Here is a 13,343-nt window from a genome sequence, read left to right on the forward strand (position 1 = left end):
CACCCGTGCCTACTGGTTTGAGTAAGTGCTATGATAATCCTAGTTTGACCTCATAGGTCAGAGTTTCTCCTGCCTGATATAGGGAGGAGCCAGAGATCTAAGCCTGATATCTACTTAAAGAAGGTGTCTTTCCCCCCCGCTCCCTGACTTTCCTTTGGTTATAAAACGGCAGCCTATTTAATCCTTGGGACAGAGCCCTCGTGCCTTCCTGCTTGCATCTCTCACAAGTGTCCTATATTCATAAATCAGTTGGACATGATCGAAGCGACTTAGCACGCACGTATTTCTTTAGTCCAGAAACTTCTGAACTAAAATTTCTGTTCCCTGGGGAATGTGGCATGAAATTTCCAGGGAAATGAATACCATTTCTGCTCTCAGAGGTATGCCTCTAGGGAGAAGTGCTTTCCCAAGGAAAACTCTAGTTTTCCAAAGAGAGCTGAAATTTCCCTTACCCTGAGAGAGCTTTATTACGTACCTCATGAGTATTCCAATATGAGGGAAAATAGTTTGTACAGCAGTCCTGAGCAGAGGATTTGTTTGGCTTTCTGCATGAAAGAGTATGAGGGTGGGGGACAGGAAGCTTTGATAGGAAACTTTCCTAACAAGGTTGAATGTACAAATTCAAAACCAATATTTTTTTCTGAAGTATTTCAAGTGAAGGAACACATTTGGTCATTGTTGTTGGTTTAGTCACTAAGACGTATTCAACTCTTTGCAACCCCGTGGACTGTACCTCTCCAGGCCCTCTGTCCGTGGAATTACCCAAGCGAGAATACTGGAGTGGTTGCCATTTCCTCCTCCAGTGGACCTTCCTGACCCGAGCCAGGGATCGAATCCTGGTCTCATGCATTACAGGTGGTCTTGTGCATTGCAGGCAAATTCTTTACCAACTGAACCACAGGGAAGTTCCCATTGGTCATGATGATATGTTATGCTTTTTTCTACTATGCTAAAATGGTCTTTCCTGGGCTATGAACAGAGAGACTTAGATGCTGGAATTTGTCAAAGTGATCATGATCCCTTAAAGAGTATATTCTTTGCAGCTGAAGATGGAAAAGCTCTATACAGTCAGCAAAAACAAGACCGGGAACTGACTGTGGCTCAGATCATGAACTCCTTATTGCCAAACTCAGACTTAAATTCAAGAAAGTAGGGAAAACCACTAGGCTATTCAGGTGTGACCTAAATCAAATCCCTTAAAATTATACAGTGGAAGTGACAAATAGATTCAAGGGATTAGATCTGATAGAGTCTCTGAAGAACTATGGATGGACGTCCCTAACATTGTACAAGAGGGGGTGATCAAAACCATCCCCCAGAAAAAAAGTGCAAAAAGGCAAAATGGTTGTCTGAGGAGGCCTTAAAAACAGCTGAGAAATGGGGAGAAATGAAAGACAAAGGATAAAAGGAAAGATATACCCATTTGAATGCAGAGTTCCAAAGAATAGCAAGGAGAGATAAGAAAGCCTTCCTCAGTGATCAATGCAAAGAAATAGAGGAAAACAATGGAATGGGAAAGACAGGAGATCCCTTTAAGAAAATTAGATACCAAGGGAACATTTCATGCAAAGATGGGCTCAATAAAGGACAGAAATGGTATGGACCTAACAGAAACACAAGATATTGAGACAAGGTGGCAAGAATACATAGAAGAACTATACAAAAAAGATCTTCATGACCCAGATAACCACAATGGTGTGATCACTCACCTAGAGCCAGACCTCCTGGAGTGCAAAGTCAAGTGGGCCTTAGGAAGCATCACTACAAACAAAGCAAGTGGAGGTGATGGAATTCCAGCTGAGTTACTTCAAATCCTTAGAGATGATGCTGTGAAAGTGCTGCACTCAATACACCAACTAATTTGGAAAACTCAGCAGTGGTCGCAGAACTGGAAAAGTCAGTTTTCTTTCCAGTCCCAAAGAAAGGCAATGCCAAAGAATATTCAAACTACCGCACAACTGCACTCATCTCACATACTAGCAAAGTAATGCTCAAAATACTCCAAGTGAGGCTCCAACAGTATGTGAACCGAGAATTCCAGATGTTCAAGCTGGATTTAGAAAAGGCAGAGGAACCAGAGATCAAAATGCCAACATCTGTTGGATCCTAGAAAAAGCAAGAGAATTCCAGAAAAACATCTACTTCTACTTCATTGACTACACTAAAGCCTTTGACTATGTGAATCACAACAAACTGTAGAAAATCCTTAGAGATAGGAATAACAGACCACCTTACCTGCCTCCTGAGAAACCTGTATGCAGGTCAAGAAGCAATAGTTAGAACAAGACATGGAACAACAGACTGGTTCAAAATTGGGAAAGGAGTACATCAAGGCTGTATATTGTCACCCTGCTTATTTAACTTACATGTAGAGTACATCATATGAAATGCTGGGCTGGATGAAACACAAGCTGGAATCAAGGTTGCTGGGAGAAATTTCAATAACCTCAGATATGCAAATAACGCAACCCTTATGGCAGAAAGCAAAGAGGAACTAAAGAGCCTCTTGAAGGTGAAAGAGGAAAGTGTAAAAGCTGGCTTAAAACTCAACATTCAAAAACTAAGATCATGGCATCTGGTCCCATCAGTTTATGGCAAATAGATGGGGAAACAGTGAGAGACTTTATTTTCTTGGGCTCCAAAATCACTGCAGATGGTGAATGCAGCCATGAAATTAAAAGACACTTGTTCCTTGGAAGAAAAGCTATGACCGACCTAGAGAACATATTAAAAAGCAGACTCATTACTTTGCTGACAAAAGTCCATATAGTCAAAGCTACAGTTTTTCTTGTAGTCATGTATGGATGTGAGAGTTGGACCACAAAGAAGGCTGAACATTGAAGAATTGATGCCTTTAAACTGTAGTGTTGGGGAAGACTCTTGAGAGTCCCTTGAACTGCAAGGAGATCAAACCAGTCAATCCTAAAGGAAACCAACCCTGACTTTCATTGGAAGGTCTGATGCTGAAGCTGAAACTCCAATCCTTTGGCCACATGATGGAAAGAGCCGACTGATTGGAAACGATCCTGATGCTGGGAGAGATTGAAGGCAGGAGGTGAAGGAGACAACAGAGGACAAGAGGAAGTATGGCATCACTGACTCAATAGTCATGAGTTTGAGCAAACTCCGGGAGATGGTGAATGACAGGGAAGCATGGCGTGCTGCAGTCCATGGGGTTGCAAAGAGTCAGACATGACTGAGCAACAGAACAGCAAGGAGATTCTGGCTGAAAGGACTCAAGCCCAGACAGTCTTTCTCTGGTCAGATGGTTTATTTATTCTTATGATCTTTCCTACAGAGTTAAGCTGCACCTTGGCACTCTTTATAGAGGGGGTGCCCTTTACACTGTTGAACTGACATCTGCTGAAACTCACCAGATGGAAGGGACAGGCAGCACCTGAGTGTCACTCTGGGCTGCCTACATTTGTGTGTCTAGAGAAGCAGGTTGATGATGGCTCAGGCTGACCAAACATGGGAGGGTGCAGGAAGGTCACCTAGGGTAAAGAGCCAGGGAGAATCTCTCCTGAGCCTCCTGGGGTCTCAGTCTAACTGAGGGCTCAGTCTTGGGCTCGCCACCTGCCCTTGGATCAGCTGGTTGAAGAGAAGAGCTCTGAGAATGGTCTTGCTAAGACCTACTCATAAAGAAAAACTCTCTCTCAGGGCATAGGATGATGAATTCTGACCCCAAAGGCCATCAGTGGGTGGACAACCAGACAAAAGCAGGCCATACTGAGGAGGCATAAGGTTTGAGAACTAGTGACTCATACACCGCTTCCCCAAACCATGTTCCATCACAGCCCTTCACAAGAAAAGGGCATGAACTCAAAGCAAGTCAGGATGCTCATCCATCTGTATTTGCCTTTCATCTCTTCTCAAAGGCACGTGATAAAGTATGCCATCTCTTTGGAAAAATTATCTACCAAAAAATGCCTCTCTGTCTCCTTTTCGAAGAGATAAATGGCTCTGGAATTCGAAGAGAAACTAAAAACAGTAAGATCAAAAAGAATGTGGATTAGAAGTAGAGGTGGGAGAAAGGAAGAGTAGGGAAAAGAAAAATATGATTTGAGATTGTCAGAGCAAGAGACATTGGGGGTGGCCAGGAAGTGAGCCTGCTGAGCCTGAGAGGAAGAAGAGAGAACACTGGCTTCTTGGAGCTTCAGAATAAGAATATGACTACAGAGAGGTGTCTGGGTCAAAAGGGTCCAGCAAGCCCTGCCTTCCAAACCAAGGGGAGCAGGATCGAGCCCACCCCTAGGACCTCCTGGTGTCTCAGATGATAAAGAATCTGCCTGCAATGCAGGAGACCTGGGTTTGACCCCTGGGTCGGGAAGATCCTCTGGAGAAGGAAATGGCAACCCACTTCAACATTCTTGCCTGGAAAACCCCATGGACGGAGGAGGCTGGTGGGCTCCAGTCCATGGAGTCACAAAAAGTTGGACATGACTGAGAGACTAACACTTTTTACTTCTCATTAGGACCTCCTTGACCACCACTGGCTTGGGGGCTGGCTTCTCGTGCCTGCTTCTGCTTACTTACAAGGATAAAGAAAAGTCACTGGCAAGTACCAGTCTTGACATCGGGCAGGAGAAGGGGAAAGGGGGAGAAATTCTGCTTCCAAGCCACAGTCTAAATTGATTTTAAATGATTTATCTCCTGGCCTTCCTTAACGTAAGCCAAACCCCTTTCAGTTATTTCATGACTGTACTTGGAGTTGCATTTTCACCGTATTTTCCTAAGAATTAAAGTTATGCAACACTGCCTGACAGGAATGAGGGATAGTCTTCCCTTTCCCCAACATTAAAGTCCTTATGTAAAGAGTTGTTAGGATTTGGGAAACTTCTAGCTCATGATCACGTTCTCCTGACAATTAGGAGCAAGCTGCCTCAGACCATGGGCTTTCCTGCTCATGACAAGAACTGGTTGTATTGTATTCTTGCCCAGAATGGCCTCCTCCCCTTTCCTGAGATGGTCCCCCTCTATCCCAGCCACCCCTCAAGGCCTGGCCGCAAACACCCGCGTGAAGCAGAGTCTGATCGCCCACCTGGATACTTCAGCTCCCACCATCTGTGTCACTCACACTGCACACAATTTCTGCCTTTTTTGGTATAGATTTGTGCCCCTGCCTGACTACAGTCTAAGACTGGTAGCTTCTGGCAGCCACAGACTGTTACTCACTTTCCTTAGAGCTTTTCCACTATGGTCTCCTGCTTCTGAGAAGTGCAGAAAACACGTCAACTGGAAGACTGAACGTGGGAACAAATGCATTTGCCTTTCTCCTAAGTGACTAGCAATGAAGCTCACTCTTCTCTTTGTCTCACTCTTGTCTTTGAGATTCTCCCATGTTCAACAAAAGTATATTTTACTTCCATTGAGGAAAGTGCACTTATACATCGGAAAGTATACCGAATTCTGAAAGAACCAAAGCATGGGATAATAATGTTGTAAATTTTCATCCTATATTGTTGTTCAGTCGCTAAGTTGTGTCTGACTCTCTGAGATCCCATGGACTGCAGCCCACCAGGCTTCCTTGTCCTTTACTAACTCCTGGAGTTTGCTCAAACTTATGCCCATTGAGTCGGTGATGCTAATTTCTTATTTAAAAGAGATGTTTAACACACCAGTTTAAAAAAGAGAAGGTTACAGGATAGTAGGTGCTCCATAAATAAATCTTGAGTGAGTGAATGAATGAATGAATGGTAATAGGAAATTGGATAAAAATAGAAATGGTAGGAGAAGTAGAAAAAGAGTAGATGCACAAGAAGTTAAAGGAGACCTTGGGCTAATTAAACTCTAAGTCAGAAATGCTTATTTTACTACAAACTTTAACTTGGTAATTCAACAAGTAGAGAGGCAGGCAACTGATTGAGAAGAAAACATACTTTAAAGACAGACATCTGGATGCTGACATCACTCAGCCACTGTGTGACCTTGTACAAGTGACTCAACCTCTCTGAGCTTCACTATTTTTTTTAAAAAATCTTTTAACTTTGAAGTAATTTTAGATTTACAGGAAAGTTACAAAAATACAGAGAGTTCCTGTACATAGTTCACCCAACTTCTTCCAGTGTTAGCATCTTTCATAATCATAGTCCCATTATCACAACAAGGAAGTTAACATTGATACATTCATACGCATTAAACTACATGCATTATTAGAATTTCACCAGTTTCCCATCAATATCCTTCTTCTAGTCCAGGATGTAATAGGACCCCAAGCTATATTTAGTTGAGCACAAAATTCCTGGTCTTCTCTAGTTTTTGACAATTACCGTTCATGACCCTGACGCATTTGAAGAGTAGAATATCCTTCAATTTGGGATTGTCTGATTTTTTTTTCTCATGTTTTGGTTCAAAGCCCAGGCTCTGAGACCTGACTCTGTGGGCTTCAATATCGCTGCCACCTACTACCTATGTGACCTTTTGAAAAGAATTCCATCTCCTCGTGTCTGTTTCCCCTTTGGTAAAACGGGGTTAATGACAAGAATCTGTCTCCCAAGGTTGGTTGCGAGGAACAAATAAGTGGCACAGGTTAAATAATTAGCACGACAGTGCCAGATGACTATTAGCAATTCCTATGAATCACGGATCTCCCTTTGAGGAATGATGCTCAGGGCATCTCTGGAACAAAGAACTGTTTGAGCTCAGCCTCTAACACTCTCTTCATCCACTGGGCCTCACTATCATGATACAACCATCACCAGGGTCATGATTGACAGGCTATGGAGGCTGCAAGATGAGCTGCTATGGTTGGAAAGTGTTTAAGTAACAAAGGTTGATTGATCCTCTGCCAATCAGAGATATATGAGACCTAGGATAGTCTCTTGGCATTTAGGTAGTTTACTAAATGACGAGGAAACTACTGTATTTGTGGAATTCAACCAACCAACAACCACCAAACACACAGACTGAAATTCTGTGTTTTAATATTCAAGACAAGGAAATGAAGTCTAAAAGAAATAAAATATAGAACAGAAAGCTCTGGGTGTGGGGTTAGGCTATGGAGTGAAAGTATTCTTTAAGTCCAAGAGTGCAGCATCCCCTGACTCTAGAGACCTGCCTCTCTATCCTGTCCTTCATCCTTGGTCCAAGGTCACAGGGTGTCCAGCAATTGGCTCTTTTGCTCCCAGCAAGCTCCTAGACCTCTTGCAATACCTCCCTTCTAGGTGTTCCCAGACTCTGGTCACACCTGTCCTTTTTAGAGGTTGCTTCTGGCAAGGTCTCGGAGGCCTTGGAGGGACTTTCTGGGGCTGAGAAATTGATGGTATACAGAGGTCAGGAATGAGGCAATTCATTGTCCTTCAAGACCATGTTCCTCCCAGCTCTTCTGACCCAGGTGTATTGGTGTTTAATTTCTGCGGGGGAGAACTGACAATAAAAGATGGAGTGGGCTAGAAGTACCCCATGGGCAAGGGATCATGTCATCAAACTCCAAATTAAGACACCTAGGCTTACAAGCACCAGGAGGAGATTATTTGAACATGAGCCCAGAGAGAACATTTTGGCAAGGGCATACAGAAAATGAGGGCTTCTGGTTGTCCAAAGGGTGAAAGCTTGTAGAACATGGTTACGCTAGGGGATGGAGATGGGCTCAATTAGGTTGAAGGGTAGAGTGGAGTGAAAGGGAGGATGACAGTGTGTCTATCCCATTGCCTGGAAAGGAAACAGTTATCATGGAAGCGTCAAGACAGACAGGTAGATGAGACAGCAGTAACAAACAGACCTAAAAGGGGAAATGCCTAAAGGTCACTTACTAGCAGTTAGATAAAGACAAATATCATATGACATTGTTTATGTGTGGAATATAAAACAATGGTACAAGTGAATTTATTCACAAAACAGAAGTAGAGTCACAGATGCAGAAAACAAACTTACGGTTACCAGGAGGAGAGTGGGGGAGGGACAAATTGGGTGATTGGGATGGACATACACACACTATTATATATAAAATAGATAATTAATAAGGCCCTATTGCATAGCACAGGGGACTGACTCTACTTAATATTCTGTAATGTCCTATAAGGGAAAAGAATCTAAAAAGACATACGTATAATGAACAGCTTATTCACTTTGCTGTACAGCAAAAACTGATACAACATGATAATCAATTATATTTCAATTAAAAATTAACTAAAAATGAAAACAAGCACTTACTCGTGATTCAATCACAACACATCTGAGAGCGGCTTCTTACCTCATTAAATCTCATCACAAGATCTTCGAGGGCATTGTGCTCTCCCTTCTGGGAGGTAAGAATGGATGCTGAGATGGATGCTTTGAGGCAGGGCAGGGACCTCTGGCGTTCTGTTGTGCCCAAGCCCCGGGTCAAGAAGAAAAGATAGTCAACTGGCAAGACCCTTCGGTAAATATTTTGCTCCTGCTCCATCAGGATGCTGGCGACTTCCTCTGGGAACTGGATGAGGGGCTTCAGATCAATCAGTTCCTTGCTGATCCCAGCTGAACTTGAAGGAAGGGCACTGGAGTTGGCCATAGAGGTGCCTGGTTGGCGTTCTGAAATAAAGCAACAGAAGCCATGGTTACACTGTGACTGGTAATCCCTACCACAGATATTTGGGCTTCACAGGTGGCACTAGAGAACACTAAAGAACCAGGAGATGTAAGAGACACAGGTTTGATCCCTGGAATGGGAAGATCCCCTGGAGGAGGCCATGGCAACCCACTCTAGTATCCTTGCCTGGAGAATTCCATGGACAGAGGAGCCTGGTTGGCTACAGTCCATAGGGTCGCAAAGAGTTGGACATGACTGAAATGACCTGGCATGCATGCACAGCAGATATTTACTTGAGAGCCACTGAGAATCTTACAGCTTTCACCCTAGATGTACATCGACAGATGAAGGGATAAAGAAGTTGTGGTACATATATACAATGAAATAATTCTCACTCATCAAAGGAACAAATTTGAGTCAGTTGAACTGAGGTGGATGAATCTAGAGCTTGTTATGCAGAGTGAAGTAGATCAGATAGAGAAAAACAAACAATGTATATTAACACATATATATGAAATCTAGAAAAATGGTACTGATGAATCTATTTGCAGGGCAAAAATAGAGACACAGATGTAGAGAACAGGCTTGTGGACACAGTGGCAGAGGGTGAGGAGAGGGTGAGACAAACTGAGAGCAGCACTAAAACATATACATTACCATATGTAAAACAGATAGCTAATGGGAGGTTGCTATGTAACACGGAAGCTCAACCCGGTGCTCTGTGACAACCTAGAGGGCTGGGTTGGGGTGGCGGGGTAGGAGGGAGATTCAGGAGGGAGGGGATATTTGTATACTTATGGCTGATTCACGTCATTGTATGGCAAAAACCAATAGCGCATTGCAAAGCAATTATCTTCTAATTAAAAATAAATTTTAAAAAATCTTAGAGGTTTATCAACCAAAGTTTCTGCTTGGTGAATGGTTCTATACTCTCTGTCCTGTTATGGAGACCTTTCTGATATCTGTCTTGCCCCCCTCCCACTCTCTGGTTTCCCATTTTCAGAAGCAGAGGTGACCTAGCACACCATTCCCTAAGCAGGTCACTGTGACCTCTGCAGAGTACTAGTGAAGGAGAATGTACTATTTGCTTCCTCATCCTCCAGGGCTAACCATCAGTCTGAAAAGGAATGAAGGTGGGCACAGGCAAAGCAACTGAAATGGAAGAAGGGAGGTGGCCTATACACATACAGGGATGTGCACCCTGTGTGCGAACATACCAGAGACCTAGGGACCTCCGCACACCAGATTTCAAAACGTCACGGTCTACCCTGCCAATATCCCACCCTCAAACATGCCAGTTCCACTGAGATTTATCTGGGGGTTTGCAGGAACAGAGAGCTTCCCTTATGGCTCAGACAGTAAAGAATCTGCCAGCCATGCAAGAAACTCGGGTTCAACCCCTGGGTTGTGAAGATTTCCTGGAGAAGGAAAGGGTAACCGACTCTAGTATTCTTGCCTGGAGAATCCCATAGACAGAGGATCCTGGAGGGTTATAGTCCATAGGGTTGCAAAGAGTTGGATACAACTGAGCAACAAACACTTTACTTTCCTTACAGGGACAGAACCACCTATACAAGTAAGGAAGAAATAGGTAATGAGATATATCTAAATAAATAAAATAAATTTTATTCCCTGCTTCATAACTGATAATAAGAAGGTGGTAGCAGGAAGGAAATGGCAACCCACTCCAGTGTTCTTGCCTGGAGAATCCCAGGGATGGCAGAGCCTGGTGGGCTGCTGTCTATGGAGTCACACAGAGTCAGACACGACTGAAGCGACTTAGCAGTAGCAGTAGCAGCAGGAAGGAAGGTAGCAAGTGCATTAGATAGAAGTCCCAAAGGCATTCATTCGTAGACTCAAAATTATTCCTTTAGCACATGTTCACTTTGCCATAGTGGATATCTCCACCTTCCATATCTTCCTTTCCATGGACTCTTCTTTGCCTAGAGAGATTGTCCTTAAAGACAAACTAGTAAAATATCCCTTCTCCCTTAAACTCCAACTAGACTTACCCTGCATTATCTACCTTCTCTAAAAGGTAGTCTACTTTCTCTGATTCCTTCCTCTATGAGTGTGGCGACTATAATATCTGATCCAAAAATCAAGCCATGCATGATTCTGCTCACATTAATAAGTCAATAAGGATGTGGATGGAACAGAAAAGTAGAAACCAGGTCTGTCTTAGATGACAGTGTTGATGTGGAATACCAAATTATATCTGGTTTTCTCTAAGCTCATATTTGAAAATAATTAAAATAAGGCAGGTTCTCAATCAAGCCTACAATACCTCATTCTCCAACTTGCTGAATGGTTGAGAAAGTGACCAAATTTCCCCCAAACAGAGCCAGAATATGGCCTGAATGATGACAGAGGCAGATTTCAGTATCTGATGCTGATAATTTATGTATAGTGGAACTAGCCATATATAGTAAATCTTCCCAGAAGTAACCAGGTTTAGGACATTTCAAAGTATAGCATTCTGTGAAGGAAATAAAAGTAACTCCCTAATCTTATGAAACAGCTGCTTATTTAACTTACATGCAAAGTACAGCATGTGAATAAAACCACAAGCTGGAATCAAGATTGCCAGGAGAATATCAATAACCTCAGATATCTAGATGATATGACCCTAAAGGGAGAAAGCAAAGAGGAACTAAGAGCCTCTTGATGAAGGTGAAAGAGGAGAGTGAAAAAGCTGGCTTAAAACTCAGTGTTCAAAAAATGAAGATCATGGCATCCAGTCCCATCATTTCATGGCAAATAGAAGGGGAAAAAGTAGAAACAGTGACAGACTTTATTTTCTTGGTCTCCAAAATCACTGTGGATGGTGACTGTAGCCATGAAATTAAAAGATGCTTGCTCTTCAGAAGGAAAGCTATGACAAATCTAGACAGCATATTAAAAATCAGAGACATTACTTTGCCGACAAAGGTCCGTCTAGTGAAAGCTATGGTTTTTCCAGTAGTCATGTAAGGATGTGAGAGGTGGACCATAAGGAAGCCTGAGCACCAGAGAATAGATGCTTTTGAATTGTGGTGCTGGAGAAGACTCTTGAGAGTCCCTTAGACAACAAGGAGATCTAACCAGTCAGTCCTAAAGGAAATCAACCCTGAACATTCACGGGAAAGACTGATGCTGAAGCTGAGGCTCCAATAGTTTGACCACCTGATGTAAAGAGCTGACCCACTGAAAAAGACCCTCATGCTGGGGGAAATTGAGGGCAAGAAGAGGAGTGAGAGGTTGAGACATCCAGACAGAGGATGAGATGGTTGGATTAATTCAGGAGGTAGGTAGTATTATTATGTGATACTCATATAAGGTAACATAAGTGGTCAGCTGGGAAGTTGGGATTTGAATTAGGGTCTTTTTGACTTCAGAGTTTGTGTTCTTGATCACACAGCATATGATCTTATGTAGCAACAGAATATCACATTGGCATTATGGATTTTAGGTGCATCACAAGTGATTTCTGTTAGTATAAGTCAACTTCCTGTGCTTGCTTACTTGGCAGTGGTCTGATGAGATGAACTCTTCAAACTCCAAAGGTAAGGATTTGACTCTAAAGAGTTGACAGTTCTGTTCTTTGGTCAGCCTGGAACCATCGTGTCAATCACAACATTACAATTACATTAGAAAGTAGCTAACAGTAATGAAAAAGTGCCCTCTCCTTTCCTTCTCACAAATTCGTATGAAAGTTCCCATGCTTGAAATCAAAATTTTTGAAAGTGTATTACACTGAATTTATGCAAAACATGGTTCCTTTGTTAATAATTTAGAGACATACTGGGTTAAACAAAGTTAAACAAGCTTTCCTTTTTCCATTTTAACTGCAAGACTTCTCAGAGCCTTTAATAATTCCCATTAGGGGAAAAACTATCATAGCACACAGTAGCTATCCTCAATTTTGCTATCTATGTCTAATATAATTTCCATGGGAATTACAGTTTCCTCAAAACTTTTGTCAACTGGGGGAAATAGGGCCTTGGGTGAGGTTAGTGGTTCCAAAGAGGCTTGGTCTGCCATATTGCCAAAGACAACATATAAAGGTTCATGTAAAGATCCAAGGGTGAGAGAGAACATTGCTTATTTTGGAAACTGCAAGTCATTGCCCAAGGCTGTAGCATATATGAACAGAGATGGAGCATCTGTGTAGAAAATGAAAGAAGCTTTATTTTCTGGAAGGCACTACAGAACAGGTGTGGCTCATGAAGGAACAATGGGGGTGGTAGGAGGTTCCAAACATATACGTGAAGAAATGTACACCTTAAACTTTTGGGTCTCTGGGTGGACCTATGCGATCGCCCGACTTTGAAGGAGGAGAATCTGGGCCGAGTCTTCCCTTGAGGGATGCTGTGGTGAGAGACATCCACTTGACCCTTGGTTCCTTCCTTCCTATGACCAGAAAGCCCTGATCTTGCCTATAAACTTCTACTCCCAGGGACTGTCTACTATTTCATTGAACTTTTTTCTAATGTAATTTTACAGTATTAAAAAGATATATCAAAATGGTATCTGAAAAATTCAGCCAGAGAACAAAATTCTAATCTTCTCATGGGCACAAACTGGTTTGGTGTTTGAGCAGTTCAGATTTTTCCAAATATTACAGTATTGTTTTTGAAAAATTAGTTCAAATTGCAATTGTAGGCAATCCTTTATTTTCTTAACTGAAGCCCTGGATTCATCAACCTCACATCACTCTTTGAGTGATGTGATTACAATCATAAAATAAGACAGGAGAGGAAGGATGTTAATTTCTTTCTTTTATTTAAGATTCAAAGTTGACTTGCAGACACTAAATCTCAGGCAGAGTTGAAAATTGTTTTTCAACAGGGAAGTA

The 13,343-nt window shown here is 42.4% G+C and overlaps 1 protein-coding gene across 2 annotated transcripts in view; it reads right to left on the reverse strand.

Moving 5' to 3' along the window:
• PLCE1 (phospholipase C epsilon 1) overlaps window positions 1–13,343 on the reverse strand; it is a 372,454-nt gene that overhangs the window by 153,841 nt on the left and 205,270 nt on the right. For both annotated transcript variants that reach the window (XM_070363815.1, XM_070363814.1), the window contains exon 4: window positions 8,192–8,508. In XM_070363815.1, coding sequence (XP_070219916.1) covers window positions 8,192–8,508 — 317 coding nt within the window. The remainder of the gene's footprint in view (window positions 1–8,191; window positions 8,509–13,343) is intronic.

This window comes from Bos mutus, chromosome 26, assembly GCF_027580195.1.
Source record: "Bos mutus isolate GX-2022 chromosome 26, NWIPB_WYAK_1.1, whole genome shotgun sequence".
Classification (NCBI taxonomy): domain Eukaryota; kingdom Metazoa; phylum Chordata; class Mammalia; order Artiodactyla; family Bovidae; genus Bos; species Bos mutus.